The 17,225-nt window shown below is 40.6% G+C and overlaps 1 protein-coding gene across 15 annotated transcripts in view; it reads right to left on the bottom strand.

The window, feature by feature from the left end:
* Positions 1-554: 554 nt before the first annotated feature.
* Positions 555-17,225, bottom strand: part of DMD (dystrophin) — a 1,187,916-nt gene continuing 1,171,245 nt past the window's right edge. For 10 of the 15 annotated variants that reach the window (XM_071566241.1, XM_071567909.1, XM_071570369.1 and 7 more), the window contains 2 exons: positions 16,697-16,789; positions 555-2,406 (listed from right to left, as the gene is read on the bottom strand). In XM_071566241.1, coding sequence (XP_071422342.1) covers positions 2,309-2,406; positions 16,697-16,789 — 191 coding nt within the window. In that variant the 3' untranslated portion in view covers positions 555-2,308. Of the gene's footprint in view, positions 2,407-9,048; positions 9,081-16,696; positions 16,790-17,225 lie in introns of all 15 variants that reach the window. The other 5 variants (XM_071568723.1, XM_071577809.1, XM_071576186.1 and 2 more) reach the window with 2 other exon arrangements.

The raw sequence follows: 17,225 nt of genomic DNA, 5'->3' as shown, positions 1-17,225 counted from the left end.
ATTGATATACACAGTAAAGCATTATATAATACAATAGTAAGGCATATATTTGGTGAAATTTGGTATGTTGTGAAAAAAATGCAGTAAAACAGAAGTTTATAAAAATAATTAGTAAATGTTACAGTGTTGGTGTTAAAACACAATATATTATGATATCCAAGTAATAAATCAGTACTGAGTAATGATGTAATAACATGCCATATGGTATTTATGTATTCAACTACACTGATTATGTTTTACAGTTTAATATTTTGTCATTATAAGGAATATGAAATAATTTCCAAATTATGCTTTAAAAAGCAGCAATAAAGCTTTCAACTTTTTAAATATTTTTTTGACAGACTCACTCCAGAACTAAGATCTAGAAAGTAAAACAAACAAAACAAAACCCTGATGAAAACAATCGTGCAATCTGTTTTTCCTCCATTTTTTTTCTGAAGAGAAGGTTTAACGTATAAGGGGGAAAAAAAGAAGAAACCCATCTCTTTCTCAAATCACAATTTAAATCTTCTGATAAAAAAGGCCATGAGAAATAGTGAGGGTTCCTATCGTAATAAAGTGTTAAAAAAGCTCTTTATTAGGAAAGCAGAGGTTTGGGAAGATTGTACTTATTTTTGTAAATGATTAATGTTGTTGTTATTTAAACAATGAGACCTGGTCACACAATGGACACGTGGTGATGATGTAACATTGTCACACGTAATTGTCAGGAACACCACAAAACCAAAGTGAGGTAGAAATAGCATGACTAGCCATGTTCAATGTTAACTAGCATTCAAAATAAAATCTTCCCCAAGTTTAATTACACTTCATACAAGAAGAGGTAACAGATTTTTTACTCTTGCAATATAAAGTCAGATGGTGTATTTTCATGTATTCTAAGGTAAAATGAAAAGCTGGTTAAGAAAATGAAGTGGTAAAGCTTTTGCTGACAGCACCTCATACCAAAACCTGTCTCTCCCGAGCTGCAGTCAAGCTGGCTAATCTATTTTGCTACGAGTTCCTCTTCTCACGTTATTGTTAATTGTGCAGGATTGCTTGTAGAGGGAAACGGGGAGGAGAAAGGACCAGGGTGTTTGTTTTGGTGATTGCTATCTCATGGAGCAGTGTGACTACCTTCACCTGATCACCATAAATGCGCAAGAACAGCAGTAATTCTTCTACAGCCTTTCCCAAAGGTTGCTCACAGTGTCACAGCTCCTTGGGACTGGCTGCTGTAGCAGGCTGAGACACGGGACCGTGGAAAGCTCTCGTTTCATTGTCCAGAGGGTCGAGGGGCTTCATGCTCATTAACAGCACTGTGAGCTGGACAGTGCTTTCTGAGTCACCTACTTGTGTTTCGGTGGGGTCAGGAGGGACCTCCTCCCCTGCAAAATCACAGTCAGTGGGTGCTGCACACTGAGCTCCAAAGGTCTAAACCCATAAGGCAATTTCTACATTCCTTTACTAACAGCATTCAGGAATTTAGTCAGCAGAGGAAACACTGGCAACATACGACGGTCATGAAATTCTTTCCTCCTTTCTTCTGGGTTTTTTATTTTTCTTTTTTTTTTTGTTTTTAATTAATTTTTTTGCAGGCTCTGTCATGTAATGTGCTCTTTCATTTAATTATTGCAAACTAGCTGTGTAATTGCTAGTTGCTGTCCAAAATCAGGACAGTAATTCATGTAACTCTTTAATTTTACTGGAAATACAGACATAACTACCTTCATTGGAAGTTCTGTTTTGTCTTTTTTTTTTTAAGCCAGCCCTAGTCAGACAAAACCAATGAGAAATGTAAGTTGGCCATTTTGGTGTTGCTGCAGGAAATATTTTTTTTCTTTTTGATAGGCAAGGAAAAGAACACAGGACATGAATCTCTCTGATGGAGTTACAGAGCTGAAATGAAACTAAACAGATGCACTGCCTCAGTATATTTTTTTGTGTGTTTTTTTTTTAAGGGGGTTTCTATAAACAATTATTTTTATAAAGCACACTTTAGTTTACAATCTTTCATTATAACTGTTATAAATTTTTTTTAAACAACCCGAAATGCGTTCCATATAAAGAAATGGCAAGTTATTTAACTATCAAGATTTTACATGTAGTTTTCTTATAATTTTTGTACAATTGCATAGACGTGTAAAACCTGCCATTGTTAACAAAACAGTAACAGACTTAGGAAACTACTGAAATCTACAGTATAGTACCACTACCCTTCACAAAAATATAGATTTGTTTTCTTGTAAACTCTTACAGTCTAATCCTCTTTGTAGTATGAATATTATAAAAACCATGCGGAACGCCTGAAGTTGTAAAACACATCTCGCTATTCTAACACCTTGTCGTCGGTCATCACTGTCACTAAGGTTTCCATTGCTCTTCCCAAGTCGTCTGCCATGTGGAAAAGGCTCCCTACATTGTGGCCTGAAAAAGAAAGTCAGAGAAGAGGCAATTAAAGAGAACATGCAGCATGTTGGTAGGAACATTTCACAGATGCATCAATCTCCATGTACCGCTCTCTGCCATCCCCAGGGCAGTACACCGGGGGCCACTTTTCCCAGAAGTCTCCCAGATGAGTCCAAAAGGTTGCGGTAAGGAAAATTTGCCGGGTTTTCAGAACACTTGAACAGCAATACTGGCTTGAATGGCTTTGGTAAATCATGATGACAATAAGCCATCACCCCCCACAGTGATGAAGCTTCATCATTATCAATGTTCACCAAAAGCAACAATTAAGTCCACTGACATCACAGAAAAGCTTCCAATTGATTCTACAAGTGTTTGAGCATTCAGTGTTCTATCAAGGAGAAAAACAGAAAGAAACAGATCAGCAGTAATCAACTAAATCATTAAATGCAAGAGGTCCCAGCAGGATACCTGCACAGATAGATATAAATAATGACCAAACTAAGCAGCTCAGTTCATTTGATAATTTTTAAAATATCCTTTCCTTCTCAGACAGCAGCCCAGCAGAAACAAGATGCCACAATTATCACCTAACTACTATGCAGTGTGCATTTGTCCTTACCCACAACCACTCTGAAGTCCTAAGATGGTATAACCACAACCTCCTACACAGAAGTGATAAATAAACACACAATGAAATTCTGGAGATGAAATCTGCAATTTCTCGCACTCTGTCACCATTGCTGCAATGGAAAGGAATGGCAGCAACACTCATGGGCAGTAAGGAATGGATTCATCACAATTAGAGACCAAACAGATTTGAAGATAGGAAATTCAATTGCCAGAAGTTGCCATTTTAGGCCCTTGGCATACCCTGTCTGGTCTCCCAGTGCTGTTCAGAAGAGCATGGGTCTCCTGCAAATCCTGTGTCAGGTCTGCAGCCCTTCATGACTGTCTCAAATACTCTCTGGCATCTTAAACAACAGAGACATCACCCTTTAAACATCTGACTCCCATGTGGCATCTCCCTCCTGAAAAAAATATGACTGAAGAGGGAGTATAACAGAGATCTAGTCATGCCACAAGATGAGCATCCAAATCAAGGATTGAATGCTCAAGATTTCTTGCAAGGACAAGGAGGAATGAGCAGACAGAAGGTCTTAAAGCAAGCAGAAGGAAATTATATTGCACACAGAACATAATTGTATTACTGAATTCATCACCACAGGCTGATGTTGAGGCCAAACACATAAATGAGTTAAAATAAGAGTTAGAAAATAATCACTGAAGAAAGATTTATTTAGATGCAAAGAAGTGCACGTGACCTTCAACACAAGAAGACCCCATGCTGCATAGTGCCAGAAACTGAACACTTATAACAGGTGAAGTATTACTCAATAAAACTGCATGTCGCTGTGGCCTAAGGGGGTTTGACTTAGTCTCTGAGAGCACTTGTGACAGAGTATTTGTCTGGAAAAACATAGGACATGCAATGCCATCCACCCACAACTCTTCCTCCCAGAAATGCTTTCCACTAGCCTGGATGCTGAGTCCTCACCATGGTCACTGAGAAAGGAGCTCCCAAATGAAGAAAGGACATGAGCAGGGCACTGAGATTTCCCCCACCCTGCAGTCCCTACCTGTAATATGCTGGAGCCTGACTATTAACACTGCACATGTACATGGTGGGTGTCCCTCCTGACACAACTGTCTTCTCTAACAACAGGAATGAACCTTCCCTATGGAGTAAATCAGACTCACCATCATCTTCTCAGTGTTCATGTATTATGGTTGTCACACACTGTTGACATTTCTACAGTAAATAAGAGCTTGGAGTGATGTTGGTTCCGCAGCATTTATAGAATAGAAAAAAATTACCTGAGAACTATTCAGAGGATGGTTTGGGTTGGAAGGGACCTTAAAGACCTTCTAGTTCCATCCCCTCTGCCATGGGCAGGGATGCTGCTCAATAGATCAGGTTCCTCAGGGCCCCATCCAACCTGGCCTTGAACACTTCAAGGGATGGGACAGTCATGTCTCTGGGCAACCTGTTCCAGAGCCTCACCACTCTCTGAGTAAAGAATTTCTTCCTAATCTCCAATCTGAACTATTGCCCCTTGTTCTGTAGCTATTTTCTTATATGAGAAGTCCCTCTCCCTCTTTTTTTATAAGCCCCCTAAAGTACTGGAAGGCCACAAGGAGGTCTCCCCAAAGCCTACTCTTCTCCAGGCTGAACAATCCCAGAACTTTTCCTCTTCTGGAGTACTGACACCACCTTTTATATTCAAATATTAGTTTTTTCAAGTTGTTCAGTTTCTTTTTTTAAAGGTAGCCTTCGTTACACAAAAATAGGCCAGATCTAAATGACAACTGTTCAACAACCTGCCCATTCAACAGTGAGCCGTGCTGTGTGTGGCACAGTTTGCCAGGTATCAGTACCAAGAAATACTTGCTTCTAATCTGGTGATGGTTTGCTAATTGCACTAATGCACAGAGAAACAGATGCACCAACCAGCAATTTCATCTATAAATCATTAATGTATAGCCATTCTATTCATCCTAAGCAAAAACTTGTAATTTGCTCATTCAGTAACTGCATATGAAAAATTCCTGCCAAGTTTTGGTCAAAACATAGTTTAATTTAAAATAAATGTATCCTACCACATTTATTTTAGATCTAAGGGATAATCTCTCTCACTGGCATCATGCAGACTGAGATCAATCCAGCAAATTACACCACCAAAAGTGAAAATCTGACAAAGCCATATGAAAGCAAGAACATATATATGGGAGATGCTTATGCACACAGAAAGGTAACTGCCACTGGGCTGCTCTACTTACCTGAAATTCTGATGTGGCTTTATGAGAATAACCCTGGTATAACTACAGTGAGGTTATAACTGGCTTGCCATCTGTAAGAAGCAGGGCTGCCCTCAGGGTCATGGTCTCTCATACAGATTTGTTGTCATCTATTGTTTCTAGAAACAACAATGGGACTCTAGGGCTCTTCAGAGATTCCAACACCATTAACTCCTAGCTCAGGATGAGTGATCACCCTTTTGTGGACTTAGAGCAACCCAAATTGCTAAACCCCATCTTCAGAAAAAAAATCAGTTATTTGTTAATAATATTTTGTTCTGTCAGAAAGAGCTGAGGTTTAGAAAGAATATTTTCAACTAAAAACATACAAAAAAAAGGCTTTCACATGTATGACACACTAGATACAAACTGCTGAGCTGTTCAGGTAATTACAACATAAGCCAAGAAGCCCTTATGCATCCCGGAATCCCTAGGTACTTTTTAATACATGTGTGTGTGTGTGGTTCAGCTTCGCCAACGCAGATTTGGGCAGGGCTGTCCCCACGTGGGTGTGCCCTTCCAGCCTGCGCAGTGGATTTCAGGTGAGGCTCAGCGTGCGCAGAACTGGCCCCACCGTTTCAGTCCTGAGGTTCATCTGCCACGGCCGAGCGAGCTTGGACAGTGCCAGTGAAGTCCTCAGGACTAGAACCTACAGCACCCGGCATTTCCCAGGAGGTCTCCCATCCAAGTACTAATCCGGGGCTGACCCTGCTGAGCTTCCGAGACCTGACGGGATCGGAGGTCAGGGAGGCATTTAACTGCCTTTTTTTAATACATAAACATTACAGAAATGTACAGTAGTATTTTTTTGCTTTTCTCTGTTAAGTGATGCCATATTCTTGAAATAACTATGCTTCAAATCCAGTCTTCCTCCTCAAAAGCTGTCAGGGGCACACTGGGGTGATCAAGGAGATACGACTCCCTCTCCCCCAACAACATCCAGACTCCCTCTCCAGCACAGCTCTTAATTTCCTCTGCATAAAACCTGAACAATCGTGTGTCTTCTCCTCAGTTATCTGAGTTTACAGATCAGAGCATGACAATAAACCACTGCTGACTGCAGTTTATGTTAACAGCTGGACCGTAAAGTGCACCAGCCTGGGGTCCATGGTCTCCAGGACAGCCATAGGAGGCAGGATGGGCCAGAGTAGTGAGTGGGTGATATAGCTGTGCCCCAGCATACAACTGGTGGACCCTCAGCTGGGTGTCATTGTACTGCCACAGTTTTGTGCCTCTCCTGGACAGGCGACTGACAGCCAGGTTAACAAAGACTGCAAACAGCTGAGAACAAAACATATAATGATTTCCTGGTACTCTAAGTGCAAGGAATGCACTCCCTTCTGTAATGTCTGTTATCTCAATAAGGACTCAAAATTCACTGGCTGTTGCTATAGAGCTCTGCTGCTTCTATTGAGTGCTGCTCACTTGCCCTCTCTCTTACTGAAATGTAGGACATTGACAATTTTAATTAAGAAGCAAATGAGAAAAATACTGTCTTAAAAGTACTTAGAAAAATACAAATCAGAGCTTTCCATTATTCATATTTCTAAAGTAATGCCATCAAAGAAGAAATTCATTTCATATTTTTTTAATAGTAAAGCTGATGAAATCTTCTCCATGCTTGAGGCACCGAAAGGTTGAAAAATGCTGCTGTGAAAGAAAAAAACTAGCACACACTTTGAAATGCAGCAATAAAGCTCAAAATGGGCATGGACAGCATTAACTTCAAATTATAAAAACCACAGCTGCTTTTGTTTGGAAAGCAAGAGACACCTGTTTCTGCAGACACTAACAACATCACCTCTGGTCTCATACAGAATGATGTGTTTCACGTCTGCTGAATTTGCTTTAGAGTTCTAATGGAATTAAGACCTGTGGGTGTGGGCACAGTAATGGAATACCAATCTTATCATACAGCTTATCAAAGAAATAAATGTGGAGCATTCAGGCTGGAGAGAGTGGATAGAAAGTAAAGAAACCCCAATATAATGCAGGGCCTTTTTTAACATCACAGATTTCTAACCCTTCCCCAATAAAAGAAAAATCCTACATATGAAGGCAATGCTAAATGTGAGTAATGGGAACAAAACCTGGTCAGGCAGGTTTAAAACCACATGATCTGCCTTTGCACAAGGAGATCCACACATAAAGCAAAAGCTGTTCTATACCTTAGCTCGTACTTCAAACTTAGCTCATAAAAGGAGGTGGACAATGGAGTTTTATATTCAGCTCTGCAAGTTACCAAAACTCCTCTGGAACAATTAGTGAGCACAAACTCAACTGGAGAGCAGCGAGTGATTCACTGAAGTCAAATTTTTAGGTTTAAGCTGCTGGAATCTGATCATGTAGAACATGCCAATTTTTATATATATTTTTTTAAATTAATTGCACCAAGTATGCCTTCCATAGCAGAAGCTTTTTTTGAAAAGTATGCATAAATATGAATGAGGATAGTGGAAATCAATGACCTGTTTTGCTGAATTCAAGAATGATTCCCAGTGTATGAGCCGAGAACACGCAGGCTTGGATGTGAAATAATTTACATAAGATTTCTGGACTGGTGCAATTTGTTGATGCCATCCCAAGCACCCTTTTTTGATCTGCGTGAGAGTACTTGCCATTTGAAGACAGACTTAACCTGTACTGAAGATCTTACACCTCCAAAGCAGCTGGACCTGTCCCAGCTCCTACAGCCAATGCAGTGAACCTCTGTATTTCAAAACACCACATCACAGGACAAATCCTGGCTTTCCCAGAGTAGCCTGTCACTGACTGGGGATTCACAACAGCTCTGCTAAAAACCCAGTGCAGTGTGTTTCCATGAGCCCCTCTCTCTGCACAGAAGAAGTTTGGAAACTGGGTTACCCTTCAATTTCTGCCTCATCCACACGGAACACTTTGTGTGCGGGAAAGGTCATTTCACAGCTGCTGCAATCGCACTCAGGCAGTCTCTGAATATTTTATCTTTAATAATAATTTTCACTAGAATTTCATCTTTCAAACGTCATATCTGTTGGCGAGTGAAGAGCAGCTTCACAGAGGAAAAATCAAGGCTCTCTGGAAATACTTTCAAAGGTGCTGTGACAACACAGCGCAGAACGTTTTCCTCCATTAATGAGCAGTGATGTACAAATTCCAAAACCTATTTTGCATCAAACAAACCATGTCTGAAGTGCACAGTGAAAACCATCCCCCATCTGCATTGCTGAATACAGCGCTGTGGAGCTGGTGAGTGTTAGTAGCATTCTTCATTCTGCAATAGTACATCATGAAATTAAAACACCTGAATATCTTATACCTCTCAACTCTCACTGCTCTAAAAGAAAAGAAAAGAACTGTTTGGTAACTGGAGACGATGGTTGGCACATGTATGTAAATGCAACTGTGAGTATGTAAGCAGAACAGCAAGAGACAGGGTTTCCCTGTTGTGCTTACATATAAGAGCAACAGAACAAAAGTCAGTGACTGCAGCGTATTTGCTGACAACAATTATCATTCAGAGGCTTAATTTCAAGGTATTACTTTCTCCGCCCCATTCCTGATTTTCCATCTCTGGGAGGATGTAAGAAAATGCACATCCCTGAGCTGACATTGTCTCCATTGAAAGTTGAGAGGTACACTACTGTTACAGCACACATGGGGAATGCACTCAGCAAAATCAAACAAAACCCAAAGCAAAGTAAAACCACCCCCACCCTTCACCAAACCCAAGCAAACCCGTGCTGTGTCACACGCATGCTGGGCACAGAAAGCAAGCTGTGACAAACAGAAGCCATGGCAGTGAGCCTGCATCTCACTAACCTCTCTCACTGGCTTTCCAGGGGCATTTCTTCCTTTAGGAACAGAGAGAGGAAGTGGAATATATATCAGAAAAGAAAGGAAAAAACCCACACATGAATGTATATTTTATACTGTAAGAGACACTTCAATTTCCCTTTATAAATTTAATATTAAAAGAGAACGCTCTTCTGCTTAAAGAAGGACTCAAAGTGCACTGAAATCCACTGATGATTCTGAGCTGATTTATTCAACAACAGTTCTGTCGTCTGTGGCTTGGTTTAACCTCGCAAAGCATTTGAGAAAACCACCAGCACCAACTCACAGGCCTTTCAGTTGAGAATAAGGATTGCAGGGAAAGATCTGAATTCACTTTCTGAGCATCCTGATTTCCTCAAACTGAGTACTTCTGGCAATCAGTGTAAGCAGTAAAATCCTTGTTCCCCAACATCAAATTAATTATCCAGACACTTTACACTGTATTATGGTCTACATACATTGAGGTATGCATTAATATATAAACATATATGTGTACACACACACACACACACACACACACACACACTTATTTTACACCTACAGCTGTACACTGAAATACAACATGTTCACATTCAAGATAAATACATTCCAGCATATGTTTGCAACACGCTGATCTGCAGGCATGGTAAAACTGTGGGGGCAGAGGGAGAAAAAGAAAGAGAAAGTTCAAGTAAAAAGGTAAAAAAGGGAAAGTATTTAATCACATTCAAGAACTGTCAAATAATGGGTTAATTGAAAAGATGTTCCTAACAAGCTTTCATGGAAGCCGTGCTTTGATCATGTTGATTCTTCTCAAACACTTCTCATAGCATGTTTTTTAAAAACAAATAAAGCCAGGTGTCAATCAACAGCAAACATCCCCCTGCTCCCTTTCCCATCACACAGCCAGTGACAGTAAGATGCTTGCTGTCTCCAGAGTCCCACTGTCATTGTCACATCACTGCCTGCACTGACATGGCCAGACTTGCAGTCTCAGGTAAGAAAGTCACTGTGGTAAGATGCTGTTCAACTAAGAGGATGATCTTTGCCCCAGAGCTGCTGTTAATGATGTAATTGTAAACAATATATGGGACAACAGGGAGAGAGACAGTTAGTTATGGGAGAACACACAGGTCACCAGAACAGTAACCTAATTGCTATCGAGTTTTCCTCTAAGGCAGGCAATAAATAGCTTTGCAGGTATTTTAAAAGTTGCAGAACAAGTGCCAACAGCAGAGCACAGCTGGGCAGAGGCATTAGAGGAGATCAGGAGATAGCAGAGGAAGGGAATGGTTCAGCCACAAACTCCAGGCAATAGAAAGGGCTGGGCAGCCTCTGAAGGCCTGGACAGCAAAGGAACAGGAAGAATAGAAGAAAGTTTTATTCCCTTCCTGCCCCTTTTTCTCCCCAGTAGCATACTTACTATTAGAAATGACAACAATAGGTTCGATAATAACACATTGACTCTGGTAATATCTACTCCACATGTGCTGGTGGTGCACAGATGGCCAGGGCAGGTATCCCTTCACTAAGGACCCCCCCTTGTAGGCCTGCCTAACTCTCTAGGACTTACACATGTGCCTGTGGAGACTGTGATATCCTCTGGCACTTTTATCAGGAGTCATGAATTCCCTATAAAATGTCTTCCAGGAGGGAAGACGAGAATCTCTCATCAATATAAATCATGTAACAAAATCCTTGAAGATACAAAATCCATTGCATATTTGGGTCATCTGAGGAAGAGCCCCAGGGTTTAGGTCAGCAGGTGGTCTACTTAAGGACTCCAAGAAACTGCAGCCCAGTACAGCTTGGTGTCCAAGAGTCATGGGACAGGAATGAGATCCAGGGGGTGAACGTTTAGCTTGAGTCAAGAAGAAAGAAAGAACTGCCTACATGAAACATATTGGCTCCTTCTGGAGGTCTTAAGAAATGCCCACTTGTCTGAAAAGACACCTACAACTGCAGCTAGGCAGTGTTTAATTTAAATCTTCACGAGACAGACTGGATTCTGCTAGCAAATGAATGTATTTAAAGGTAACTGAGATAGCTCAGCAGCACACAAAACAGCTGGTGAGGACAGTCTGTGGTGAGTAATCAGCCCTAGAATTTGTTAAATGCAACAAAGAGCTGTGCTACTACAGCAACAGCTAATTTCTTATGGAGGAAGATTAGAAAGGGTTTAATGGATTTTACGTTACTTCCTTCTTTGCATATGAATGAATGCATGTTTCTAAGTTTTAAGGCAAGGAGTATGGTTTAGCATAAATTGCAGAGGAAGTAGATTGCCTGTGTTGCTGCAGTTCTGAAAATTTGTTTCCTATAAGACATCAAGACACTGATACGCAATCCATGGGTACCTAATTATCTATTATTCCTGCTCAAATCAATATTTACTGCCCTTACAAGATAGAAGAGTTTTCCTTTCTTCTTTTTGGTAAAGCTACATGACATTGTGTCATGTGCAAAGGTACACAGCAAGTGACCACATTAAACCTGAAAGCAGAGGCACTATTAAAAACTGCATGCACCTATGCAGATTCAGGTACAAACAGAGGGCACAAAGCATCTACTGCACTGCCCCTCTCACTGAACCCAGGAAAAGGACAGGCTGCAGAGAAGAGAGTGCTGGACTGTAAACAGCCTTTGTTTCTGCAAGTTCCCTGAAGTTTTGTGAATTCTTTAACATATTCTCTGTTTAGATCAGAACTGGGCATTATAAAACATGGAAGACCTAGTCCTCCCCATCACCATCCCACCTGCAGAGCAGCTCAGCCAGATCAGTAGTGCTCTGCCATGGGGGAGTGATGAGGGAGCTCAGTCTCCTGGGCTCACTGCAGGACTGTAGCACAAAGAGGTGATACCATCCAGAAGAGGCCAGGGTATCTCAACTGGAAGAACATTTCCAGAGTACCCTACAGTATATTAACTCCACAGTACTCTTCCACTGATTCAATAAAGTGTGAAAAGAAAAGTCTGCATCATTTTGCTGTCAGAATAAGAGAAACTGCATTACTTGCAGTGCTGAAAGTTGCTTGTTCCACTTAGGACATGAGTCCCACACAGAGCCTGGCTGATGCAAAAGTGAGAGAAGAAAACATGACTGGTGTGCTTTAATGTGACTGAGATAAAAATAAAACTTCTAAAAAATTGTGATATTCTTATTCATTTATTGCTGTGGGGTTCTTGTAATTTCACTGCACAAGACCACATCTGTGTTAAGCAATACCATGCTAAATAGTAAGTGATTACTGATCTCTCTCCAAATGTTTTCATGTTATATCATGGCCTCTTAGCTCATTTAAGCTATCATGGTCTCATTTCAACTTCTTGGATCCCACTCCTTTATTATTTCCCATCGAGGGAAACTTGGGAATTGCTCTCACCAGCTTCAGTCAGCTCAAGAACTTCTACCCCTAAGTCCTCTCTGAACTTCATTCATAGAAAGCATTTACCATGAAACCATAGCTGCAAACCTCAGCCTGGTCCACCATGAGATCCACCTGAAGTTGTGCAACTTGTTTGTCCTCAGTGCTGCAGGAGAGATGAATCTGGCTTTAAAAATACTGGCCTGCCAATCTTGCTTTCTAACTGTGAACCAATTCCCTGGAGACTTAAGTGGTTTGGGCACAAATACAGCATGAAAATGTTTTCCTCTGTGGGCCCATTATCAAGCAGGGTCAAATAAACCACTGAGGTGGTACTTAATGGTAGATTTCCACTAAATGTCAGACCTCTGGCTTTGACATCTGTTTTGAGTTAGCACAGCAGCTGTTTGAAGCAGCTGCAGCAGTTGTGAATTTGCTGGGAGCAGCAAAGTAAGAGAGGAATGGATGGGAAACCATGTAGATTGAAAGGAAAGAAAAATTCCTTAAGGACAGCAATCATCAGGTATTCAGCAGAATTTCTCTCTCCAGAAATGAAAGAGCTTTCAGCACCAAAGACAGCTGTGCAAGGAGTATGGAGGGCTTTTGCTCCTTAGGAAATGCCAAGAACTGCCAAAAGGTTAAACTGAAGTAACAAAGAATCCCTGTAAAAGTTATATAGTACACAAGCTATCGCATCTGAGATCTGCTCATGCAGGTCTAGGATACAATTAGTTCTACAGATGCTTCTTTAAAATGTATTCAAAATGATGCTGTGAAGCCTTGGTGTCCTTTTGACAGCTATGCAGCAAAAGCTTGGAAAATATCATAATCATAAGGAACCTATCTCCAGGTGAGTGAACAATTAATTACTACTACATTGTACTTATTTGTTTCACAAGTCCAAACTAAGAGCCACTACCTGCTTTAGTAAACTGTTTCCCAGCCTGAGTAAACCTTACTTTTCCGGTGCTTTTGACAGTATTTAGACTAAATATTTTGTTGTTAATTTGTATCCTGTGATGCTCAATTACACAGCTGTGCACCCAAGCAAAGAAATTCAGTCCTTCTCTCTCCACTGCTGATTCAGCTTTGAACTTTTCTCAGAACCAAAGCTTCCACGGCCCAGTTCACTCTTTAACATTGTTCTGCACTCCTCTGAGTTGCTGTTCTCCTAATGGCAACAGGTCACCTAGACTCATGTCCCTGATTCAAAAGGAAATCAATCTCTGTGCTGTGACATGCTGTTGGATATTTAGCTTGAAATTTTAAACACTTGTTGTTACAGGACACAAACAAACCACATTTCATAAAATCATTCAGGTTGGAAAAGATCTTTAAGATCACCAAGTCCAACCATTACCCCAGCACTGCTAAATCCACCAACAAACCATGTCCTCCAAATGGCACATCTACGAGTCTTTTAAATACCTTCACGGTTGTTGACCCCACCACTTCCCTGGACAGACTGTTCCAAGGTCTGACAGCCCTTTCCCTGAAGAAATTTTCTCTAATATCCAATCTAGGCCTCTCCTGGCACAACTTTAAGCAATTTTCCCTTGTCTGATTGCTTGTTACTGGGAGAAGCAACCAACCTGCACCTTGCTACACTATTCTTTAAGGAACTTGTAGAGAGCAATAAGGCTTCCCCAGAGCCTCCTTTTCTCCACGCTAAATAACCTCAGCTGCTCCTGACTTGTTCTCTACACCCTTCATCAACAGCTTAACGAGCAGGACATTTAATGTCCTGCCAGTAACTTCCTAGGTCTTTTAATATGCCCCTAAGATTTCCCCAACTGACCCCACGTATAAATTTCACGTTATTTGCATGGACATTTGTCACTTCATGGATTTTGTTTTATCATTCTTGCTTCCAATCCAGGTAAATTTTGGTAAGTGCACAGTGTCCTCTGCAGCTCCTTTGGAATTATATAGTCTATGAATATCATAACAGATGACTTGTACAGACAGCATTAGTAAAGAAATAAACAAAGCTGTTTCTAGTGCTAGTCAATCTTGGGCATTTAACTCATCTTCCTTCTAGTTTTAATTCCTAAAGATATAATACAACAAATGTGGTATCATGTTACCCGAGTAGTCTGAATTCACCTTTCAAATAATATTTCATAAGCTGTATCACAACCTATTTCTGAATGTCACACTGGGATGACCGTGTTTCTTGCACCTCACAATTTCTTAATTCTACTTAATAAGAAGACCTATAAGAAAATGTATTTTTTATAGATCTGTGCTCATTGCTTGTTTGGGTTTCTTGTGTTTCCCAAATACCTGCTTGAGGTAGGTATTCACACCTATACCCTGAGATTCAGTGCAACTTGTAATGGAAAGAAACAAAATTTCACTTGTACCACATCTGAGTCCTTGCAGTCAGCCCTCTTCTCAGGCTGCTTTGCCAAACTGCTTTCATTCTTTTGCAATTACACTTTGATCTTTTATTATAGATTAGAAACCTGAGATACAGATTTGTACCTCTCAACAGCAAAATGGTTCCTGGTTCAGTAGTTTGTTAAGACCAATCAATTCTGCTTCCTTTTCTTCTTACTGCAGTCATGTAAATTCTGAGTCAGAGCCCTGATGCCTGTGGAATCGGACTGACCACAGCATTCTTCATTTCATAGGGAAGGTCTCCATGAGGCTGTGGCCAATCAGCTGTGGATGTGAGCTTTATGTATGTGGGGATCAGTGGACTATAAATTAATTGCTAAAATTGGAATAGAAGAAAACTCCAGTAACAGAAGTTTGCATGAGATCTCAGCAAAACTGACAATGTCAGTAGCCTTCTCTATCAACCAGTGAATGGAAATCCATCAGCATTGGTTGTAGGATGAACTGTCTCTTACGAGAGAGCCTGACCATTCCTATTCCTCAACCAGAAGCAGTAACGCAAACCTGGCATTCATGCGAAGGCATCAAAAGATGCATGAAGAACAGAGAAACCTAATCATTCACATTTGGTGAATATTGTAACACATGGGCTATCTACATCTAAGAGACATACAATTATGCAAGATCTTCTAAATACAACATATTTACACAAATAATGGTCACTGATAAGAAAATACTGTCTGTTGCAATATTGTGTACACAGCAACTTAAAAATAAGTCAGTTTTTATCTACATAGCATTATTAGAAATAATTTTCATCTGTTGTCTCTCATAATTAGTATCTAGGCAAAATGAAGGCTGGACATATGGCTTTTCCACATAAATGTTGAGATGAATGCAGTTAAAAATTCACTGGTTTAGATTTTCTTCAATGAGATCTTTCTAAACGATGCCATCTTTTGATCTACAGCACAACACCTTACATGGTTTATACTGCCTTCTTCTCCACTGCTCACAGATGATGTCTGGTGAGACCTGAACTTGCTTTGAAACCAGAGCATGGAAAAAAACATGAGTCCACTGAAGGTCTAGTAAGATGGTTAATGCATTTATCTACTAAAGAAGAACCTTTGGGTGATGTGTGAAACCTGTGCAAGGGGCCCTACTGAAATCTGCCTAACAAGCTGCGAATAAACACTGCGACTTTCTTTTGCCAATAGGTTTATGCCTGAGCCTTCCTTCACAGCAACAAGCAGTATCCCAAACTTCCCATCTCCAGCTAGGAATCTATGCCATTTTTCATGGCAGCAGAGTATTTTCTCTGGGCTCAGAAAAGAAGTTCTTAAATGAAAAAAGGCTGAACAAATAAATCCCAGTAATACAAACCGATAATCTTCAGCAAACAACAGCAAGGAGCAAAATGGAAACTGAAAGAAATGCTGTGGCTGTGCACACAAGTGCAGCCCACGCTGCACAAACAAGCAGCCCACTCGTTTTTCCTCCATCCTTCCAGACCCAAGTGCTTCATGGTTGAGAACTTTGACTTACAACTTTAATATTATTTCAAATCAGATTCTTCTTGGAGAAAGATAAAGAAGGAGAGAAGAAAAATGTGCTAAGACATGCAATGAAAAATAAATCAGCAAGGAGAAAAGCTGTGAGAAAAGGAACATGGCAAAAGGGAAGCGAAGAAAATGCTTGGAGAAGAAAGTCTCATAGAGGTATTTTTTCATCCACATATCTACCTGTGGAGGTAGCTTAAGGTAAAGGAGGAGCAGGCTGCTTCTCCACTCTAAATAAGACAGGTTTCTCTACAGCTATCGTTAAAATGAAAACAAAGAGCAGCAAAAAAACCTGATACCAAAACACAACCCCCTCAAAACATCAAGGAACAGAAAGTACTTTTATCTTCTTCCCTCTCATCTGCCACGGGCAGCAGAGCTCACCTCTGGAGCTGGGGAAGGAGTTGTTCAGCTGCTCCATCACTTCCTCCAAACCTGTGCTTGTGTCCTGGGGAGGGCTGAGCAGCTCATCCTCGCCTGCAAAGCAAATCCACACCGTTGCCTGAGAGACCCTTTGCTAACAGTTTGCTACTGCATAAGTCCTTCACAAAGCTGAGGCTGTCCATATAATAAACACATTTTCTGCTCAGTATACAATCAAAATTTCAAAGGTGAATTTTGTTGACCGCTATGTGTCTCTTCCTTTATAAGGATCTAAGTGCAATTATACAATGAATTTGAAACAATTAACACTGATTTTAATTTGTAATAAGGGATTTAAGAAATAATCTACTTTGGTAGAAGAAGTAGGGTAAAATGTCTGCTAGGAACATTTAGTTCCATAAATGACACTCGTCGTTTCAGCTTCTCTTATTCTATTAATGGAAAAAGAAATTGCTGTTGTGAGTGCTGCTGTTGAGCAGCTTTCTAATAGTGCTGGATTCATGTTGGCACTGCTTTGCCTAGCTGCACA

The sequence above is a fragment of the Pithys albifrons genome, chromosome 1 (assembly GCF_047495875.1).
Source record: "Pithys albifrons albifrons isolate INPA30051 chromosome 1, PitAlb_v1, whole genome shotgun sequence".
Classification (NCBI taxonomy): Eukaryota; Metazoa; Chordata; class Aves; order Passeriformes; family Thamnophilidae; genus Pithys; species Pithys albifrons.
The sequence above is the reverse complement of the archived record's forward strand: the minus strand, read 5'-3'. Positions and strand labels throughout refer to the sequence as shown.